Source organism: Gavia stellata, chromosome 20, assembly GCF_030936135.1.
Source record: "Gavia stellata isolate bGavSte3 chromosome 20, bGavSte3.hap2, whole genome shotgun sequence".
In the NCBI taxonomy this organism is placed as follows: domain Eukaryota; kingdom Metazoa; phylum Chordata; class Aves; order Gaviiformes; family Gaviidae; genus Gavia; species Gavia stellata.
In genome coordinates, this window is record NC_082613.1 from 17,543,071 (window position 1) to 17,565,085 (window position 22,015).

Sequence of the window (22,015 nt, forward strand, 5' to 3'; positions counted from 1 at the left end):
CTTCTGTACGGTTATCCTGCCCTGAGAGTGGGGAGGTAGCACGCACCACAGGGACACCCCAGTCCAGTATTCGGGTACCGTTTGCAACTGCAGCACCTTCATCTTCCCCAGCAGGCAGCAAGGCCAGGTCCTTTCAGGGGAAGCTGTACCTCATGGCGGAAACAATCCAATAGCTCACTGCTCTCAAACGACAGGGCCCCGCTCCTCCTCCATCCCCTGCCCTCCACATCCGCCCCACGACCCACCCAGTCTCCGCTGCTGCTTGTGATTTGAATGAAGAACCAGACCTGGCACAGACGGGACGGAGGAAGTGGGGCTGCGAGTGCCGATGAGCTGACATAAGCCACTAGTTCTCTTTTGGGAGAAGTAGTAGCTTGTGAGACCAGCTACATGTGAGATCTTGGGCTTCTGAATACCTTCATGGATTTGGGCCCTGAATCCTGCCAGCACCCAACCCCAACAGCTGAGGTCGCACAGTCCTCAGACACAAGCTCCCTTTACGGTACCAGTAAACACTAAGCACTTCAGAAAAAGTGAGATGGCTTTGATGGTGAGGCGCAGGGAGCTTCAGGTGGAGGCTGGGGCAGGAGCCCCCGCGAGATGCAGGTTCACACCTTTGTGGGCTGGGCAGAATCTTCAGCTGGTGCCCCCTGCTTTGAAAGGAAAAGTCCAGCTGATGAGTGACTCCATGTGTCCCCAAAGTTTTCCTGCACGGTCACCTGGAAGCACTCAGCTCCGGCAGGGTCACCTCAGTCTGAATGCCTGGGCGTCTCCCTGTCCCCTCTTCATGCCTGAGATGGTTCCCCAGCTGCCTGCACCCACACCCACTTCTCTCCACCATTAACCACGGTTGACAAATGCTATAGGACAACAGGAGCTCTAAAAGCAGCAACGCTCAGCAGCTAAATCAGCTTTCTCCATCTCATCATTGAGGGTTGTCCCACAGACAGTGTATGGGTGTGCCGGAGCCTGAGCCCTCCTCTGCAGAGCCCCAGCTCAGTGCCGTCTCCACTAGCCGGTTCTGCTGAATCCACCAGCACTTTGCTGTGCCCACATCAAACCCGCACTGGGGCAGCGTCAGGACAGGGACCCTCCCGTCTCTGCCTCCCTCCAGTGCTGCAGGGCTTCTGACGCAGGCCTGCCTGTTCCTCTGGTCTCTGTCTTCCCACAGGGCTGATTTAGTGCAAAGCTCGACGTGAGGATTAAGCTAAAAACCTAGGTGACGATTAGGTAAAAACTGGTCTCCCACTGCCCTGGATTTTTGAAGAGGAGGCACAACCCCTGGGCACCTCTGGTTTGAAGGAGAAATGGCGTATCTCTGGTGGCCAGGAGAAGGGAGACCCTTCACATTTGGACCAGGAGGAGAGACTGCGGGAAGTTTCTCTAGCAGGAGGGGTGACGGGTGAGCAGGATGGGTGGCCTCGTGCTCACCACGTCCTGTAAAGGACCAGTCGGTTGCCAAAGCTGAGCCCTACCTTCTTCTTTCTCAAGCTGAACGTACCGAGAGGTCCAAAATCCACCTGTGATCCCCCAAGAGTTGTCCAACCTCTTCAGGAGCTGGGGTGGGGTGGGGACAGCAGACCTGAGGGCATGGTGTCTATCAGCTGCAATCAGTAGCTGGGAGAATTGCTTTTACCATTTTTGTTTGCAGATTCCCAGGACATGACGGCAGAGACAGCCAAAGGCTCGCGCCAGGCTCTGTGAAAAGCAGACTTAAACCAGCCAGAAATTCAACAGCATCAGCAAGAGCACCCAGCACTACAAGGGTGCTGGCCCCGTCGGGACACATTACCCTTCCACGACCGCTGGCAAGTCTCGGACAAGCTTCAGGTGCCTTGTCTCTACAAGGAGCCAAAGACAAGTAAGCTGCGTCCCAAGCCGCCCTCTGGCACAGGGTCTTACTGCGCTGCTGGTGGAAGCTGAGAACAAACCACAAGCTCGTTACGAGCCCAGCTGCTACTCTGGCTGTTGATTTTTTAAGTGATCCAGGTATCAGGCCAAGGTGACTGCAGGAGCGAGCTCAAGTCTCTGAGCCTCAGCTGAAGCGTTTGGTTTGTGGGCTTTTTTGATTTGGCCAAAATCAGCTCATTTCACAGAAAAGCCTTGGGGAACACTTGGACATTAGGCTGCAGATATCCACCTAGGAAAGGGCTGCATGAGGTTATGATGCTATTGGTCTTCCTTCTGCTCTCACTTGTCATTGCCCCTCTTCTGAAGGCTATGGGGCCACCGGCCTGTCCCTCCTGCCAGCAAGGTATGAAGACCCAGTGATTTGGCCAGCACAGGTGATCTTAAGCTACTGGAGTGACCGAGCAGCCCTTACCAGCTTTGCCTGAAGTGCACTGTCTTTTCCCAGTGCTGCCAGGACAGTGACCACCCCTAGAGCACCAGCAGCACCGGCCAGACCCAGGGCGGTAACTCGTCACTGCGTGGCTGGAGTGGCACAGCCGGCACTTGCACTGCAGCCCCACCGCGGTGTGCAACCAGTGTGAGTCTGGAGCACCAACACAGACTGCTCGCAGCTGCTCTTTGGAGCGGGGATGGAGGAAAGAGCAGAGAATCCTCCAGTCTGAACATAAAAATGTCCCAGGTGGGTCAGCCCGACAGCCTATCTAGCCACATCTCCAACAGCAGAGACTACGCAGGGGAAGCATGCGTGTGTGGCCGCTTGCAGCACCCACAGCTGCTGGATGAGGGGTATCAGCAGTACATCCCTCTCTTACCCTCTGACTGCCCACTTGTGGAGCTATTGTCCATAAACTGCTCTAGTCCCTTTTTGTCCCTGCAAGGCTCCAGAAGATCCTGTGTAAAGAAGTACTGTCCTTTATCTGTTTTAACCTGTTCTCTTCAAAGTTTCATTGAGTGTCCCTTAGTAGCTGCCTGAGAGTTAAGAACAACAGGACCAGCCTGCAGCTTGGTTTCCAAGAGCTTACGTCATGCTGATTCCCAAAGGTTACTCACGAACACCGACATCCAGGCTGAAATCTGCAGCTCCAGGCAGACATGACAATGAAATTCACAAAAAAGACAAGAGACAACCATGGAGATTGTATTTATAATTATAACAGAGGAGAGGCTGCTTTACTGATTCGTATTTACAAATCTGTTGGCAAAGAAAATAATATCCAGTGTCAGTTATTAGCCTATTTTACAGCCCTGGCAAGAAGCATTCATTTGTAATAGCAGCAAATGCCTATGGTTTGATTGACTGCTACAGCTAAGTGCAAGGAATAACATGGATCACCTACGTGGTGGTTGGCTGCAGGCGAAGCCCAACACAGGCACATGCATCTGCAGCCCAAAGAGGAGGGCAGGCACCACGCGGCTGCTCCAGCCCACCACAGGGCAGGACGTGGCACCCCGAGCCTGTTCAACGATTCAGATTTCAGTACAATATGGCAGAGCTGGTAACCCCCTGCCTGCCTCTACATTTCTGGGACAGTAGCCCCACATCTGAAATACAAGTTGTTCAGCGCTTCAGAAGGCCAAACTGAGCTGAATGGCTTCGAAGCATTGGGATGGGATGGGATGGGATGGGATGGGACGGGACGGGACGGGACGGGACGGGGGTGTGAAACAGCTCCTGGCACATTTTGGGGGCATGTTCGACAGCTAATCCTGACATGGGAGCAAGATTTCCTGGCCCACTGGACCACAGGAGCATCTGGTACAAGGAGAAGAACCATGACCCTTGTTCAGCTGGGCACAAGCTGAACTCCCGCTGTGGAGTTCATCCAAGCAAACGTGTGCCCTGGAAACCCCGTTCACGCACATCAAGAGATCCAAGCAGCCAGCAGGCTCGGGGCACTCTCTGCACGTGGCACCTTATGCCCGAACTTTTGGTACAGATTCAGACATCAGCTTTAAACCTCACTGCTGGCAGGGCTCAGCTCCCCGCTGCAATCAGGAGAGGCTGATCCCAGGTCCCCACTTGAAAGGGAGGGGGATGCAGAAATGCAAATGCAACCTTGGATGCTACCGGCAGACTTAGCATTGCATGAGTAATCCCAACACGCAGCTTTTTGCAGCAGACCTGCCTCCAGCAGGGAAAACACTTCAAAGGAAGAGTAACGCCAGGATGCCACAGAATTAGAAATTGCTGCTTGCTAAGGAACGTGCAATGGTATCCGGAGGCTGTGGGGAAATCCATGCGCTCTGAAAGACACCGTCCTTGCTGTGCCTCACTTCTGGTGGCACACAGAGAAAGCCACAGGGGTTTAAGAGCAGCAGTGAGAACGCTGAGCTGCTCGCCTGACACCCCCCCTACACGCAGGCTCCACCACACCTCAGTTGCTCAAACCTGCCTCTTCCCTCCTCTTCCCTTCCTTCCCCTTCCCCTCCCAACCCCCCTCCAATTCCCATGGGAATTTGGTGGGAAGAGCATAGGTACCACAGTTGACTCCAGGCAGTATCAGCATTTCATGAGCAAACAGTAATGCTGCTGCTCTGCCTGGATGGGCACATCTGAGCACAGGAGCACTTCTTACTGTCGGGGGCCTTCCCAGCTTTCTTTAGACCGGGGCTGAACCAGGAGGGTGGGAAAAACTGGTATTCAGTCCCTGGCAGAGCGGTCTGGGAAGGACCTGGTACCAGGGAGGGGGGGTGCCAGAGCCGTGGAGGCTGCTCTGAACACAGTCTCAGACGCTCTTCAGAAAAGCTGGTGTCAGCTCAGGCTGCCTGTAGCAGATCGGAGCTTCAAGGCCGCTGGGGTTACCCCTCCAGAGCCTACGGCCCTCATTAGGAGGATGCCAAAAAGGTTGTTTATCTGTTTGTTGTCAGGTTCGTAGCCGTGTTCTTGTCCCCAGCCCCCATGGTGTGGGTGGGTGCTGGTTTAGCTCAGCACAGGGCTGGTCCCACATGCTGACCACATGCTGCTGTGCAGCTCTGAAGCTGCCTGAAGGAGAAGGTGAGGTGGATGCTGTTCAGATCCAGCCTGCCAGGGCTCCCAGCTGTGGGATGTCTGCCTATCCAGCCACCTAGAGCAGAGGCTCAAATACCTCCTCTCCCTGGGCTGCAACGTGCTTCCACTGACCAGGGCAGTCCAAGGAACACCTCTACCTCAGCGAACCCCCCCCACACCTTCACATTCCTTTACCAACAGCACCGTGGGGTGTCAGAACAACCCTCACGCCTCCAACCAACAGTCTGCAGAGGTGAACCAGGCTGGCTCCAGAGCAGTGGCATTATCCCCAATGAGGCAGCATCTCCCCCAGGACCAGCTCATGCCACACACAGGAGTGATGTCCTCCTACCTGAAGCAACTCTGCCTCCAGAAAGGAGATGGAGAGTCTCACTGCCCCAGGTAGCAGTTTCTCACAGATGTCACAGCCCTTTCAATGAGCAACCAGTCCTGCGGCTCCAAGGAGGAGGGCTGCCTGCCTCTGACACACACTGGAAGGCCAGGAACCACTGAATCTGGCCTGGCATGTCCAAGGACTTCCTGGTGCTGAACAGCCCGAGCCTTCCAGGAGTGTCTTGTCCTTGAGGTCATATGGTGGGAGATGCTCAGGGCCTAACCTGGGGTGTGACAACAGCAAGGACAATGGATGAAACCTAAGTGGAGGGGACAAGACTTCAGGCACCCAGCAACTCCCCAGAGCAATGTTCTAGACTCCAGGGCCAGCGGCTCAAACCAGCCCTTTGATGAAGCTCGTGTCCAGGTGCACTATCAGCATGCGAAGAAAGGACATTTCTTTGCGCGTGTTCTCAAAGATAATGCGAGGGTCATCAGACTGGCAGCGCAGGCAGTTGGGGGCCATCACCATGGCCAAGTTATTCACATCCATCTTGGTTCTGCCCACATTTGACGGCTGAGCAAAGATCTGCAGATAATAAGAAGACATTCAGCTGGAGCAGTGGAAAAGGGCAAGAGACTCCAAACATGTGGCCTAAGAAGAGGTGCAAGAAAAGCAGAGACGTGGCCTCCCTGAAGGACAATGCCTCAACAGCCACACATTCATAGGGGAAGACCACTGTGCTCCAACACAGCCGACAGCGTGGCAGCCTCACCAAACAGGGAACACCTTGCAGATCTCAACCTTTGGGACCAGCCCCATGCTCTACAAGATCAGGAACACCGTTTATTGCTCCCATAACGGACAAGGCCAGCAGACACCCCTCCATCAATCCCACCTTAAGTACAGGTGAGAAGTCCTAAAACCCTGCCGGTGGCCCACCATAGCTGTTCCGCTAATGGTGCCCCGTGTGCTCCAGGCTCCCGGCTGGCAGTGGGGGTGCGGGACTGCAGGGGCTGCCTACCTGCAGGAAGTGTATGAGGTAACACAGCACCAGTCTGTTGAGCTCTGGCAAAAGCTGCACCACAGCCACGGCGGCGTCGGGGTTCTCGTAGTTGCTGATACACTCTTTGTAGAACTGCTGGGGGATCACGGGCTCCTCCAGCTCCCGATACCAGAGCTTGAGAAGAGAGGCTGGGCAGAAAGCAGCGTGCATGAGAACAGCTCTGGTTACCTCCCCACCACCTTCAGAGGCAAACTTGGCAGCGAGACTCAATGCCTCAGGAAACAGAGGGCAGAGAAGGGATTCTGCACTTGTGCTGTTTCACCTGATTTCAATCTTGGCTCTGAAATTCGCAGGCAGCCAAACTGGCCAGTTAGAGGCAAACGCTGGCTCTTATCTCTCTGCTCCTCCAGAAAGCGGCTCTGTGGCCGCCTAAACGAGAGGACAATGAGACCTTGGAGCTAGAGCGCTGCTCCTGAATGACTCCCAGCCGCTCTGCACACTGCCCATCTTGCACAGCGTCACTGCGCCAGAGCCAGCTGGAGGCAGAGGTTCCCCCACTGCCCCCAGTGTTTTTTCTACGGGTGGTATTTGGGAAGGCAGTGGAAAGGCACACAATGAAAACCCAGTTGGTGAAAACAGCCTGTGTACACGTCCCCAAGCAGCAGCACACCTCCTGGGCTGCTCCTGTACCTTCCCCTCCGCACCGCACCACAGCTGAGGCTGCAGCACACGTGCCTGCCGCATTCCTGTACCTGGGATGTTGGGGTCACTGAGGCTGCTTGGGATTCTCCACTGATCCACCTGCAACTTCAATGCATTGACTTCATCTATGTCTCCAGGTATCCTGCAAACAGAGACAGAGCAAAGGGGCTTTAGAGAGCAAGCAGGGCAATGTGGCTGGTGTGGCAGCTGGCCGGCAAACCATGGCTCCGAAGCTGCTTCTGGGGCCCCGGGGAAAAGAGCATGCACCAGCAGCAGCTAGAGCAGCAGCTCCTCAGAGAGAATAGGTTGCTGGGTTTTAGACACAGCTTTAAAGTGGGGGTAGAAGAAACACTTGTCTCCTTCCCACTAGCTCAGACATCAACTATCATTCTGTCCTCAGGAGTGATTATTTTCTGTAACTAGGCCTCTCTGCAGCATGTTCAGTCCAAAGATAAGAAGCATCTCTGGCTAAATATACCAAGATATTAGAAACCCTTACAAGGCAAAGCTGAGTCTTTTACTAGCTACCTTAAATCAGGTTTACCTACTGAAAAACTAACACAAAGCTTAAATAAAACAAAAAACCCCCCAAATCCAAACCAGAAGCCCCTATGTTCACCATACAGATTTTTTGTCTCTCTTGATGTGCATCATCAAGGCTGATGTGCTGCATTTGATGAACTGCTCTGCCAGGGACCCAAGAGCTTGTCCCTTCCCGGCACTGGCCAACTACTGCTGTTGAAGTTGATGCAAGTTCAGTGCCATGCCCGGGTACATTGTGTCCTAAATAGTTCAAGTTCTATCTACGCTGTCCCCTCTGTGCTAATGCATGCAAATGGGCTAATGCTACTTTAAGAGGTGATTCCTGAACCTGGGCAAGGTCGGGTTTTGTCTGATCCGCAGCAGAGTGCTATTCTCAGGGAAAAGGAAGTAAGCGGAGGTCAATCTTGACTTCTCAGCTTTGAGGACTGACATGTGGGTGGCTCAAAAGTAACACACCGCCCCAAAAGCTCACCTGAAAATCCCCTCCGTCTGCTCTCCTCCCAGAGCCAGGACCTGCTGCGATAGCTGTGTCTGCACCCAGGGCAGCTTGTTACCCGGGTACATGTCCTGCTGCCGCAGCATGATTTCCTCCAGAGAGCTGCCGAAGAGCGATGGCGTCACGATGGCATTCCTGGCATGCGTTATCTCTTCCACTGTCGGTTTACGGAGGCCCTGAGGACAGAGAAGAGCTCAGTGCAGGAATGGCACAGCCAGCCCACAGAGAAACAGCGACCTGGGGACGGTGGCAGTGAGCGGCCAGGATGGAGAGGGCTGCCCACGCACGTGGACAACTCACTGGAAGCACGGTTCTCGCCCTGCAGCCTCCACCTCCTAAAATCAGGGCAGGTTCAACTCATCGGGCCCAAGAGGAGCCGAGACGCTGCTTCCTGTTGGCAGGAGACTGCTTTGGAGAGTTTGGGCTGGTTTTGCAGGGATTCTGTTGCTGTGTTTTGCACATCGGGGGGACTGCTCCAGCTGTAGCTCTACCTGCTGGCGCGGCGGGAGGAAGGATGGAGCCCAGCCTGTCCCCGGCCGTGGTGAGGTCAGCAGAGGGCACGTGTACACCGGCCCGGCGCCAGGCAAGCGCTTGGCCCCAGGACAGCTGAAAAACAGCCCTTTAGAGAAGGGAATTCCAGGTATATCCAACTCCAGGGAAGGCTTCGCTCTCAGAGGTGCTAAAGCTCTCTGAAAAGCAGGCACTGGGACCTGTTGCTTCTGAAAGACGCCGACACTTGAAAAGGGCTTTGAATCTCCCCTGGCAGAGATTCGGACAAATGCAGAGCGCTGTCGTAGGGGCAACAAGCTGCCCAGCGTGGCGGACATTTAGCAGCGACCCTGCAGCCAAGCTGCAACGTGGAGAAAGCTCCCGCCAACCCCTCGGAGGGTAGCAGCCCCCGGGGCTGCAGTTGTGTGTAACGCGTGTCCCGACGTTTCCTGTCCTGCCCCCACAGGGATGCTGGAAGCCTTCACCCCTCCCGAGGTATTTCAGCTATTTGCTCGCTGTACACGGAGTCCAGATGGCAGGGAGGTCCCAGAGGGATTTGCAGAAATAAAAGACGACCGGATCTGGCTTGGAGACCTAGGACGGACAGGCTGAGGCCGCCTGCCAGCTTTCATAGCCCCACGCAGAACTGTGCGGAGGAAAGGGAGGAGGGGGATTTCCAGATAACAGGGAGCACAGAGGCTCCCCTCTGCGCCAGCCATCTCCACTGCATGATTTTTTTGAACTGGGAATGAACAACTCTGCAGTAAACCAGCTGCAAGACCCAGCCTATGCAAGTTCTCAGTGGCAAAGGGAGACTCTTCCCTCACCTGAAGAAACCAAATGATGGGCATCCCCTGCACAGACAGCTCCTTTTACCCTGGAGACAGGTAAACATCAGGTTTGTCCTCCACATCCCTAAGGCCAGGGAGCACCCAGCCGCACGGCTGCCAGCATGGCAGGCACTACTCTTTGCCAGGAGGCTGGCAGGACCTGGGCAGCAGCTTTCTCCCCCACGTTCATGGGGAGACGTCCCCTGAGCAAGCCTCCCCTGCTCGCTCTATCTCCATTTCCCATCGCTGAATCAGCAGTGACCTCCGAGAGTCACGGCACCGACTGCTCTGGGACCTGGGAAGCAGAGTGCTACGCAGGCAGCCTACGGGCCCCGGAGCTGGGGCAGCTGCTCACCTTTTTGCCCCCGGTGACGGCTACTTTCTGGAGTTTCCGGTAGCAGTATTTAGCGTAGGTGCTGATGGGCAGACCTGGCGGGAAGGAGAAACAAGTGGTCAGCCCGCAGCACCATGCACCCACCACGCTGGAGCCCTTCAGAGAGCAGCAGCGCAGCAGTTCACAGCGACACAGCCACCCCCCTTCTGCGCAGCCTGTTGTGCGGGCAGGGCAGAGAGACTGCCAAAACCTCACACCGCGTGCCCCGAAGCCTCCCGGCCCTGCAGCCCCACGGCAGGCAGTGTCCGTGCAAGTTGGTGCTTGGGCTTGGAGGGATTTCTCTCCTAAGTCAAGGCTCGTACCTCTGCGTCTCCCAGCCCTGCTCCTGCAGATTTCCTCCTCTCGCACAGGCAGCCTGACCCTGTCCTGACTCAACGCAAGGCACCCGTTCGGCATTCATAGCCTGGGAATGCATGCGAGCGTGAGTCCTTGCTCCCAGTGGCGCGGCTGGAGTTACGTGGCTCACAGGCACAGGGCTGGGTATTTCCTTATTGCCAGATCTCAGCCAAAGAGCACGCAGAGCCAGCCTCCTGCCAGGAAAGATTTCAAAGTGTTTTAAACTGCAGTCCTGGGCTAGTGAGAGAGGCAGCAGCAGAAAAAGACCTGCGGGGCCGGAGAGGCAGCACCAGCACCAACTGCGAGCTCAGAACGCAAGGAGAGGCACGGGAAGGTTGCAGGGTCTCTCTCATCTTTCCAAAGCCCTGCAGAAGGCTTCCTCGCTCTCCTGCCTGCAGCCTCCTCCAACCCAACCTTGTACCGTGAGGCTCGGGAGTGCTCTGCGATACGAGGAAAACGGGACACACCGGAGCTTGGGAACTTCTCCAGAAAAGCTGCAGCCCTCCACGAGAATGGCTGCTCCAGTTGCACTTGGTTCAGTGAACTCTGAGGGCGAGCGGAGCCAGGATTCACAGAGCTAATCCCCCCATGATACCAAGAGAAATGTTTGCACTGACAGAGCACTGATTGCTGGGAGAGTTTTTCCAAAACCGTTGGCCTTTTGTTCTTTTTCGAATCAAACCCAAATTGCTTGCTGAAAGCAGTGAATAGATCTGCCCTATTTGATTCCCTGCCAGGCTCAAAGCTTGCAGCAGAGTTCAAAATACTTGTGGCTTTTAAAATCTACATTCTGGTCAGATGCTGCGTATTTCAGATCAGCCTTTCCCACACCCTGCGGCTCAGGTAAGCTGGTCAGGAGCCTGGAATCCCTCAAATCCTCTCAAGGCAGAGGGAGGACAAGCTCTTCCCAAGCAGAACAACAATTCACAAAGGTGAGAGATGCGCTTTCCCCCGTTCTCCTCTCAGCCAGCAGACAAACCACAGTCCTTGGCTCCCCACGATGAAACACGCACCCCCTGCCTCAATCAATCTGCTTGACTGTCACAGCTGGAGCGGAGCCTGTCCGTAACGCTGGAGCAGCGCCGAAGGACGTACAACAGCATCCCCCTCTCCCGCAGGCAATGGTAAGAAAAGTAAGTTTTAAGAATTTCTCTCTCTTGGGAATATCTAAAGCAAAATATTCCCCGTATACAAATATCCTGCTAATCCCAGGCATGATTTATACTGGAAATGTCTAAGGATTAAAGAAAACAAAACCATTGAGCTGCTTTGTGATGCTTCGCTATTCCCGGTTACGGCTTCCGCTGCTAAAATGTGCAGACACACCCCGATGCAAAGTGTCATCCGCTTCCTGAAGGAGGGAATGGGAAAAAGACTGGACTGTGTCTCCGCATCACAACAATTACGCGGGAGGCAGCACATTCAAAGCTAATAATAGGAAATGTTTTTTCACACTGTAATTAGACCATGAAACCTGTAATCACCCTAAGAGTTTAACAAGGTTTGCAAAGGAACTGGTTGCCTTGAAGAGCCTGCACGACTGATGCGTGGGCAGCAGCCAGACACATTTGCTTGAAGCCTGTTTCGTACTTTCCCAGAAAGCTCCCTGATCCTGGGAAAAGCCTAAAACCTACATCCTGCACTTTCTGCAGCGAGGCATCCTGCTCCCAAAGACGACCAAGCTGCACCCTCTGACCCAGAGGGGACTGTGGGGGCTACGCGTGGAGCCAACTGAATTTCAAGCAAATAAACTGAAAATTAAACTTGCCCTGTGCGCAAGGGGCTGGACCCGTTACTGCCCACGGACCTGAATCGCCACAAAAGCCGAGGGAGCCCTGAGGAACAGGGTGACTGGCACTCTGATGCGGCGGGCACGGAACGAATGGCTCCCACAGGGGCTCACACCTTAAACGCGCAGCGTGCAGCCTCCCTGCTACGTAGCAGAAGTCATCCGCCCCGACGCGAGCGCTCCCGGCTGCCGGGGCATGTGCATATGTGGAGAGGCCAGGAGGCAAGCGGTGTGCTGCAGAGGGAAATGCAAGGGACAGGAGCAGAATTCAGCTTTAGCCTCCACTTTTCCAAACCGGTGACTTGACCCGACCATCTGGCTGCTTTTAAAATGCTCAGCTAGAGACCGGCTCCTGGCATTTAGATCATTGCGCACGGTCAGTTCTCCTAACGGAGCGGGTCAGGTACTCCCTCCGCTCCCCAGCTCACACCCACTGGCGCAGGGACGGGCAGCTTTGCCTGCCCGGGCTGGAAAGGGCTAATACTGAAGGCAATTCCACTTCTCTGAGCACATGACGAATCTGTGAAATCCAAGCTGATCTGTTATTTCCTGTGGTACCACAGTAGCCCCAGGAGCTCGGGAACAGAAGACTACTAACAACCCACACAGTGAAAAATAGTTTGCAAAGGAAAATATTTTTCCATGTGCTGGCCTAGAAACACATGTGAAGAGCTTCTTAAAGAACCTCTGCTTTTATAACAAGTTAAAATCCAGGCAGGGCACATGCAGGAACATACCTTCTGGAACAAACCTGAACGCTCTCCTGCCAAAAAATGTCTTAAAAAATGCAGCAAACAATGTGGATTCAGGACCTGGCCATGGGACATGTATTTTAGCACAGCAGAAGCTGTTGTCTCAGTATTTCTCCAATCTACTGTGGCCTCTCACGAACCTCAGCCGGGCACAGCCAGAGCAGGCTCTCAGACCAGGGCCCCATCTTGCTGTGCTCTTTAGCACAGGGGTAGTAGGTGCCTCCTGAACAGCTCAGCTGGGCTTTGCACCGGTGCCGCTCCCCTGGCTTAGATCTGCCCAGGCACCCCCACTTTACAGCAGTGGTTTAGCTCCTCTTCCTCACACCACCAGTGCATCCTTCTGCATCCCGGCAATACTGCTCCGTCACCATTCCCTACGTAGGAAATGCCATGCGGCGCCAGCCCAAAGGGCCGTAGGAATCAGCAGCCTGCATCTGCTGCCGGGAGGGCAAGAAACAGTCACAGGATGTCTGAAAAATGAGTATTTCCCTCCACAAATCTCCCAGCTAACAGCAGGTGGGAGATACCCTGAGGCAGTGCTGCACCTGGACCATTAACCATCAACTCACAGACCTCCCTTCTTTGCATCTGTCTCATTTCTTCATAAACCTGTTTATGCTCCTAACCTGCACAACACCCTGCTTTGCCGACTCTTAACGATTTAATTTTGGACAGAGCGCTCTTAAGCCTGCTGCCCAACAACAAAACTAGGCAGTTTCCAATTCTTCTGCTACAACAGACAACAAGACATTTTCTTCCTCTCGCTTTCCCCAGGCGACGGTGCAGTTTCTTTCAGCCCACGGACCTCCCCTCTTCTCTCCTCCAGGTCCAGCTCCGGTGGGGCTTCTCCTGCCGCACTCCTCAGCCCTGCAGGGACCACAGGCAGGCCACGCTGAGCGAGCACAGCTATGGCCGAGTGCTGGTTTGCTCTCTGTCCCGTTTCTACAAGCTCCTGAGCCTCCGTTTGGTTTCTGACCACTTCCCAGCACCGTGTATCCATTTCTGGAAATTCATATATGGGCTGCAAAATTGTCTTTCCCTCCTTGAAACAGTTACGCAGGAGTCTGCCACTGCACGTGCAGTTAGGGACGCTTCCCCCATGTACAATACTTTGCTTTTGTTGACACAATTTTCTCTGCTGCTTGATCACTTGGTCACTCACCCTTGTGAGATCCCTCTGCACTTTTAGTTTTTACAATTCTGAATAATTTCGTACCAACACCAAGTTGCCAGCACATTATTTGCCTCCTTGCATAGACCCAAAGCCCAGCTTACATTCTTGTAAGATCAGGAGACAAACCGCCTTCTGAAAACACATCATTTATTCCTATCTGTTATTCTTCTGCCTTTCAATGGGTTATTGATCCATGAAAAGATCTCCCACCACTTTCCTATTTCATTTACTCACAGAGAATTATGCTATAAGACAAAGATTGTAGAGGTAAGCGTGGGAAACTTCAAAATTGTTTCTTTGGGTGCGTGTCGGATGATAAATGTTTACTCACCCAAGTGTTTACTTACAAGCCTCTGCACTGAAGGAACTGTGTGTGGGGGGGGAAATCACTGCTTTAACTCAATTTTTCACTGAAAGACTTACATACATGCGTACGTATCTACTATCCAGTTCGGTTTGAAGACAGTACGTTTAATTTCCTTATGGATTTCTCTACTAAATTGCTGCTACAGCATCCATAAGCATCTAAGTGTTTCAGAGCTACTCATGAACTTCTTCTCACAACAACCTCGCCACTTCAGGGAGCTGCATCCTACCCACCCCTCACACATCCAGCCAGTGGGGCCAGTGGAGCAGACGTAGGCGTCCCGAGGAAAAGCCTGACCTTTCCAGCCAGCAGCAGACAGAACCTGGTGTGTTCTGCCAAGATCTCCCCTTACTTCAGGTGCCGCTCTGAGGTCAGGCCCCAGCAAAAACCCTCAGCGTTATCGGTCACTTGTGAAAAAGCTGGTTCAAGTGACCTGCCAGCGCTCCCGCCTGCTTTGCTGTGCCCCTCGCCATCTCTGCAGGAGCCAGCAGACGCCTGCAGACCAGTTCATTTACTGTGAAGCCCCAGTTCACGGCCAGAGCGGGTCTTCGGTGTGCCAGAGAGCAGTCAGGGTGCAGTGAAGGGAACAGAGTGTGACCTGTCACCAGAGCCCCAGCTGAGGCCACACAGGCACTTCTGACTTTCAAGTGCTTCGTTCTGGAAACTTTATAAAGCTATCCTGGCATGCCTTCTTCATAACTTTTCATATATACATATATATAAAAAAAATAAATGTATTTTTTATTTTAAATTTATTTTTTATTTTTAGGTAAAATCTACCTCTGTCTTCCTAAGCACAACTCCAGCACATGCAACATAGACAAGCAGTTGCACAGAAGAGCCTGCTCAGCCCACAGAGCGAGCACGCCCTGTGCAGAGCAATCTCTGGGGAGTTGTCCCATAAAGATATCAAAGTCCCTCTGAGCACAGGCAAAATGACTTTTCGAAGGCTCAGAATGGGCTGAACTCTCCTGGGTCTGAACAGGAAAGGAAAAACACATATCCCTACCGGAAATATAATCCCTCTGTGCAATTTCAGGTCTCTGCTCCGAATCCCACCGGAGACAGAGAAGTGACAGACGCTCTTTCTGCACGGGCTGTGACCAAGGGGCCTCCTCAGCCACTTCCCAGGCTTGCAGCTGCCTCAGGGGAGCAGTGACACAGCGAAGCCACGGAAGCCATGGCAGGAGAGCGCAGCGGCGTGTCGGCGGCGTTTCAGATGCCTGCCTGCTGGCGTCAGGTAGGGCTCAGCAATGCAGGAAGCTGGACTCCAGCTCTCCCAGATTAAAACCACCGAGGCCACATGATATTAACTGCTGCCTGATATGAATTCACAGGGTTGGCTCAAGTTTCCTGAAAGCAATATAAAAAAAAATTGAATGGACTTTGTCTAGCAAGACTTTAGCCAGATAAAGTATTATCCTGCAGTCAGCAGTTAAAGCCTGAGGCTGGGGGAATACGTGAGCTCTTGTTCATTCGGGAGAGATGCTGTTGCGAGCCCTGGACTGCAGAGTCAAGGAAGCGCGGACAAGGGGAAGCCAATACCGGAGAGAAAAAGGCAGTGCTCCTTGCTAGATATCAGTGTCCTCCCTGAAGGTCCTCAGCTTGGGTCGTGGTTTACAAAATCCACTACTACAATTGAGACAGGTTCAACACACTGGCTCATGTGGCTTTTAGCACTGGCATGTACTATAGGAAACTCGGTGGCATACACAGACCAGTTGAATCACAGCCCCAGGTCTGCATCCAAATTAAAATCCCTTTTCTCACACAACTGTGAGTGAAAGGGGTCCCCTCCTGCCGCCACACTGCTACTCGTCCCCCGTGCTGCCCAGCTGCCACCCGCACTGCTGATCCACGCTCTGGTCAAACCTCTCACACCGACCACCTGCAGTAAAGCTTCCCGAATCTAAGTCTATGCGCTTAAAGAAATAGTCTGATTTTCAGCGGAGCTCAGCATCCCCGCCTGTCTGAGGTCAGCGCAGTCCTCCCTCTCGGCTCCCTGCAATGCTGTGCCTCCCTTTACCTTCATCCTCGGTGTTTTGTTTCCTCTTTTTCCTGGATTTTGAGTTCTTCTTGTTTTTCAGATCCACAAGCTCCTTGATGCGCTGGGCAACTGAAAATTCAAAAGAGGCTCTGGATTAATAAAGTGGAATGATAAAATACCAAAGCCCAGAACTGCCCTTAGACATGGCAGCCAGCCTAACTCCAGAACAAGGAGGTCTGCTCAGGGAAAGGTCCTGTACCATAGCCAGCTCCAAATGCACCCGAGCTAAAGGCCCAGAACATCACTCAACATCTCCAAATGGCCAAATAGTTGAGAAGGGGCTCCAGGCAGCAAGCTTACACCTAAATAAGCTTACTGCCTAAATACCAGCAGAAGGAACAACCTGCCCAAATAGTTCAGATCACTCCTCCTTGCTGCCTAGACCCCGGTGCTGGCAGGATCATTTTTTGCTCCTGGGCCAAGTGTAGCTGGAAGGAATGGTTTTGGGGAGAAGTGACAAGGGTTTAGGACCCTCCTGAAAACCAAAACCAGTGCTGCACATCCAGCAGTTCACTGAAGGAACCCCATGTTAAGGCTTCAAGCATGAAATCAGAAAACAAAGGTTGGCACTGTACCAGCGCTGCCCCTAGGACCCACCTCCACCGCTGCACGCGCTAGCAGGGGCAGAGAGGTGCTGGGGTGTGCCCAGGTGGCCAAGAAGGCCAACGGCATCCTGGCTTGTATCAGAAATGGTGTGGCCAGCGGGAGTAGGGAGGTGATCGTGCCTCTGTACTCGGCGCTGGTGAGGCCGCACCTCGAATGCTGTGTTCAGTTTTGGGCCCCTCACTCCAAGAAGGACATGGAGGTGCTGGAGCGTGTCCAGAGAAGGGCGACGGAGCTGGTGAGGGGTCTGGAGCACAAGTCTGATGAGGAGTGGCTGAGGGAGCTGGGGTTGTTCAGTCTGGAGAAGAGGAGGCTGAGGGGAGACCTCATCGCTCTCTACAACTGCCTGAAAGGGGGTTGTGGTGAGGTGGGTGTTGGTCTCTTCTCCAAATGACTAAATGATAGGACAAGAGGAAATGGCCTCAAGTTGCACCAGGGGAGGTTTAGGCTGGATATTAGGAAAAATTTCTTTACAGAGAGAGTGGTGAGACACTGGAATAAGCTGCCCAGGGAGGTGGTGGAGTCACCATCCCTGGAGGTGTTCAAGGAACGTATGGACGTGGCACTGTGGGACATGGTTTAATGGGCATGGTGGGGTTGGGTTGATGGTTGGACTTGATGATCTTACAGGTCTTTTCCAACCTTAGTGATTCTGTGATTCTAGGTAGAATTTCCGCACCTGCCCTGGAGATCTATGGGGGCTTTAACCTACGTTTGAAGCCCCAGGTGGAAATAGGTGCTCTTGTTTCTCGCCTGAGACTGGACAAGACACAGCGAGCACTGCTGAAATAGTGACAAATCAGCCAATAAATACTCCCCAGGCTGGCACTTGGCGCTTTTTTTTTTGCACAGGATGCTATAGCAATTTAAAATTGGGGTAGTAACTGAATATAAGCTGGGCTGGTCCCCAAGGCTTCTGAAAGACAGATAAATCGCATCTATTCACAACAAAAGCCAGTGTCCTTCAGGATCCCCAACTATTTGCCAAGCTAAGGCCTGTTTGTAACATTTGCAATGGCTGCCTTAAAAAATTCTCTATTAACGTTCATCTTTTTTTTTTGGCCTGCTTTAAGGAACTTTGAAGTAAATCATGTCTTCAGAGAACCAAAAGAAACTCTGCCCTTGGCGGGCCCAAATCAGCTCTTTTCAGTGCTGATCTATCTTGCCATGCTGGTCGGTGAGATGAGCACAGTCTAGGGCTGGCATTTCATTGCCAGACACAAGTGAGAATTGCAGGGAGAGGATGTGGTGGCAGCTTCATCCCACCAAGGAAGGATGAACTCGCCCAGCACATGGTGCTCTCACTGACGGAAACCACAGCACTGGCTGGTGACTACCTGTATTTTCAAAAACCAGACAACCCTGAGTAAGTGGCACAACCCACCAGAATGCTGCTGGGGACAGAGGGGGTGTGCATGAGGCACTTACTGTTCTCATCACTGTCAAGGTGGCGATAAATGTAACCTTCCAGATAAGACTGAAATTTGGGCGATGGGGAGAAAAAGGCCAGACTGATGGCCATCAGTTCCCAGCCCCATGCCAGACTTCGGTAGCATGTATTATCTGTTGTCTGCCGGATCAGTTGTATGTAGAGCTCATCCCGTAAACCTTGCATGCTCCAGCACTTGGTGACCGTGACCAATGCCACATGATTCCGGTCCATGCGAGTCTGACGATCTCCCATGTAGCTCTGCACCAGTTTGAACATCTCACACGCCTCTTTTTTGATGGTGCGGTTGCTAGTGATGAGCATTGGCTTTTTGATAGAGCCACCATTCCAGGACAGCATGTTGGAGATGGAGATCCTTCGTCGGAAGATGCCCTGCGTGTGCATGTTCAGGTTTTTAGAAGCCCAGTCTGCCATGCTGCTCTGAGAAATGGGCTTCCGTAGAGTATTGTAAGGGAAATGATATCCTACGCAGCCGCCAGGCTGGCCGCTGCTCCCCTGCTTGGGGTCCAACTCTATTGTCCCGGGCTGCAATGGAGAACAGACGTGTTAAAAGCAGCTTAGATGACTCCTTACCCTGCTAGGAAAATTATCAACAGTGAATCATGAAGCTACCAGCAACTGCTAAGTGGTGAATCTGTACAAAACACGATTTTGTGCAGAATCGGTGGCTGACACCTGTAGTTCTGCAAGAGCCTGGCTGGCACGGCCACACACTGATGCTGTCCCCAAGGAAAGCATTGGGACATGGAGTAGCAGGGCTGATTGCCCAAGTTGTCCCAGAGCTCCCAGGGACAGCCCAAGCAGGAGCTGGGCTGACTCCCAGAGCAGCAGTACAGCTCTGTGGCACCAAGCACGCACCAAGGAGCCAAGTTTCTCCCCGCTCTTCACCTCTCAGCTCCTGCGGAGCCACAGGAGCCCAGGAGGTGGGTGGGGAACACCAGGCGGTGGCAGAGACTAGACAGCCACAGCACTTCTAGCACTGTTTCCTTCTCACCTCTACCCTTTGTGGCCCCTACAATCCCATAGCCGGTTCCTGCCTTTACTATTTTTCCAAGTTCTAGCAAAAAAACAAAAAAAGACAAAACCAAATCAACATGGCTAGCAACCACCAGGAGCTGCTGAGCTTTAGGCAGCCTGTGCCTGAACAGCCTCCGCACGGAGGCACTGAAAACATGTTTCTCAATTCCACCATGACCTTCCTAATGGAAATACTGGCCAGACGCACAAACGGGACAGGAGAAGCTAAGAGAGGCACAGCAGAGCATGGCCACAGCTATTTTGATGGTAAGGCTGTCACCCAGGTAGAATAAATCGTGTTTGAGTTGGTGAAGTGAAGGAGACCGCATATCTGCATCAGTCAACTTCCACCACGGATGGAGCTGGCTCTCATCGTACCCTACAGACACGCCACGACCTCCTGCCAAACGGCCCTGGTCCTCAGCGTCCGTGGGGAAGATACAGGCTGTGGCTACAGACCCAGCACTTCTGCGAGTACCGCTGCACAGGACTCGGGGACACCTCTGCGATGGGCTCCCTACCATGTTTTCCTATCCAAGACAAGCATAACCTTCCCCAAATTAAATCAGAATTGTTCACAAGTACTGGGTTGTTTTTTCTTCTCAGAGAACTAGGGACAGCTGCTCCCCACCCGCAGTCTGCAGTGATCAAACTCATTTGCCCCAGGGACAAGTCCACTGATCACAAGTTTACAGAGACAAGCAGCAGAGACAAAGACCTTCCTTCCTCCCAGAATTGGTATGCAGTTTTTACATGCAGCCCTTGTCCATCCTTCTTCGCCAGTGATCGCTACGGATAACTACATAATTAGAGCTTTGGTAGTACTGATCCCAAGAAAATGATGTGTAATAACTACTTGTGAGAATAAGACACTTATTTTGCCCATCCAGAATTCCCTGTTTTGGATGGAAGTGGCAGCCTGGGACACATATTGAACTCAAACACCCAACAAGTTGTTTTAGGAAACAGACTTTTTTGTTAAGACTTGAAATTCCCACATACAGCAACGGAGAGCTAAATAGCCCACACTCCGCTCTGCACTCTCCAAGGAGATCTCCAGCAAGTAGGAAAAAGCCAAACAAGAGAGTCTTGAGGGTTTTGGCTTTTAAAGGAAGCCAAAGAAACAGAAATCCTGTAAATTTTGGGTTTGCAGCGGAAAAAGGGAAATAAAACATGCATTTTCCTTCTTTGCAGATCACCTTTAACTTGCATGCCACACTCTATTCTGGTCCTGGCCTAATATTTTGGTCAACCCCAAAATACACGTTAGTTCTTAAACGTTTAGAGCAAGTCAGTGTTTCCTTCTTAGTAAGGAGGAACTGCTGAACTCACGACAGAGGCTTGTGCAGTCCAACCCTTCCCTATCTTACACCCAACATGTACCTACATGTGGATGATGAGATTAGCACACATCATACTCCACCTCTTATTGCCAGCCTGGGGCACAATTATTTCTCCTGCTTTTCTACTTCTTTTTGGGTTTTTATCCCTTGAGTTACCCCTCTGCCTCCTCACACTCTCTGAATTCACTCAACACGCTGCCCAAAAATCCCTGCCCGCAGTTCTCTGCCGTCTCCATCCTCGGTCTCCTTCAATCCACCTTCCATGCCAGGGGTTGGTTTTCCTCCTACCACCCTAATTGCTCCTTCAGCATGTTACTTCTGAGGATCCACCTCCTCATACTTTCTAGAGTTTCAACAGGCTCTTGGTTCTCTCCTCTCTAGAGTTTATCTCTCAAATCTCCTTCACACAACTACCCAGCTATTATCTTTGTGCTGACAGTACACATCCATCTCTACTCAGCCTGTCCTAGAACTTCTGCCCACCCTCCTTGGATAATGAATTTCCTCGTCTCCTGATTCTCCTCTCCATCACACAAGCCCAGCACAGGACATTGCTGGTGACTCAAGCCACACACTGCCATTTTCAGGTGAGGCAGCGATTTTGCTGCCATATTCTCTGCAACCTCCTCCCCTCCTTACTTGGACTTTTACATCTCAGAGTATTTCTGTAAATACAGTATTTATTTATTAACTCGTTGCCTTTACCACAACATCCATCTCCTTACATCTTCCACTGTATTCTCCTTCTCCATCCTACCACACATTAATTATTTTTCTTCATTTTCAAGGCCATTCACAGCCTATCCCCAACCCACCATCTCTTGTGCATAATCAAGACATCAAGTCTCAGCTCTCCCCGTCAATGCAATGAGGTGTAACACATCCTGAAGACTGGATAGCAGTTTTCCAACAAGTCTAAAGAGGCTGTGAAATGAAATTGCTGAACTATTAACTGTAACATGTGAGTCATGTAAACTCAAACTGGCCCTGTGCCTGAAAAATGGAAAATGCGGGAACATGACATCAGTTTTAAAAGGGTTTCAGGTGAAAGCAAGGCACTATCAATCAGAAATTACAGTAAAGAGAAGAACACACACACATAAATCTGATAAAGCCGGAAGGTGTCAGCCTGGCTTTTAGAGAAGTTACACCTCACAGATCTACTGGGGCAATCTGAAATGGTCAAGGAGCTTTGCCAAGTTTCTTCGTGAAAGGTTGCGGACTAGCAAACAGGAGAGAAGACAGAACAAAGGGTTAAAATAGTCACTTTTCATGCTGGAGTATGGTGACCAGCTGTGCCTCGCAGAAGAGATGCAGAGACTCAGACTCTTCAGCAGGAGTGAAATAACTGGCAGAATGAGCAAAGAAAAAAGGGACAAAACCTTCACAGGACATAAAATTACCTCTGTAGAACCTAAATCTGAACTAAAACCATGAAGCAGG

General features: G+C 52.3%; 1 protein-coding gene across 1 annotated transcript in view; it reads right to left on the reverse strand.

Annotated features, from left to right (window-relative positions):
- Window positions 1–4,362: 4,362 nt before the first annotated feature.
- LOC104254803 (rho GTPase-activating protein 39) overlaps window positions 4,363–22,015 on the reverse strand; it is a 30,604-nt gene continuing 12,951 nt past the window's right edge. The window contains exons 5-11 of the mRNA XM_059827433.1: window positions 18,191–18,737; window positions 16,139–16,228; window positions 9,656–9,729; window positions 7,958–8,157; window positions 6,993–7,084; window positions 6,259–6,428; window positions 4,363–5,822 (exon numbers count right to left, since the gene is read on the reverse strand). Coding sequence (XP_059683416.1) covers window positions 5,628–5,822; window positions 6,259–6,428; window positions 6,993–7,084; window positions 7,958–8,157; window positions 9,656–9,729; window positions 16,139–16,228; window positions 18,191–18,737 — 1,368 coding nt within the window. The 3' untranslated portion in view covers window positions 4,363–5,627. The remainder of the gene's footprint in view (window positions 5,823–6,258; window positions 6,429–6,992; window positions 7,085–7,957; window positions 8,158–9,655; window positions 9,730–16,138; window positions 16,229–18,190; window positions 18,738–22,015) is intronic.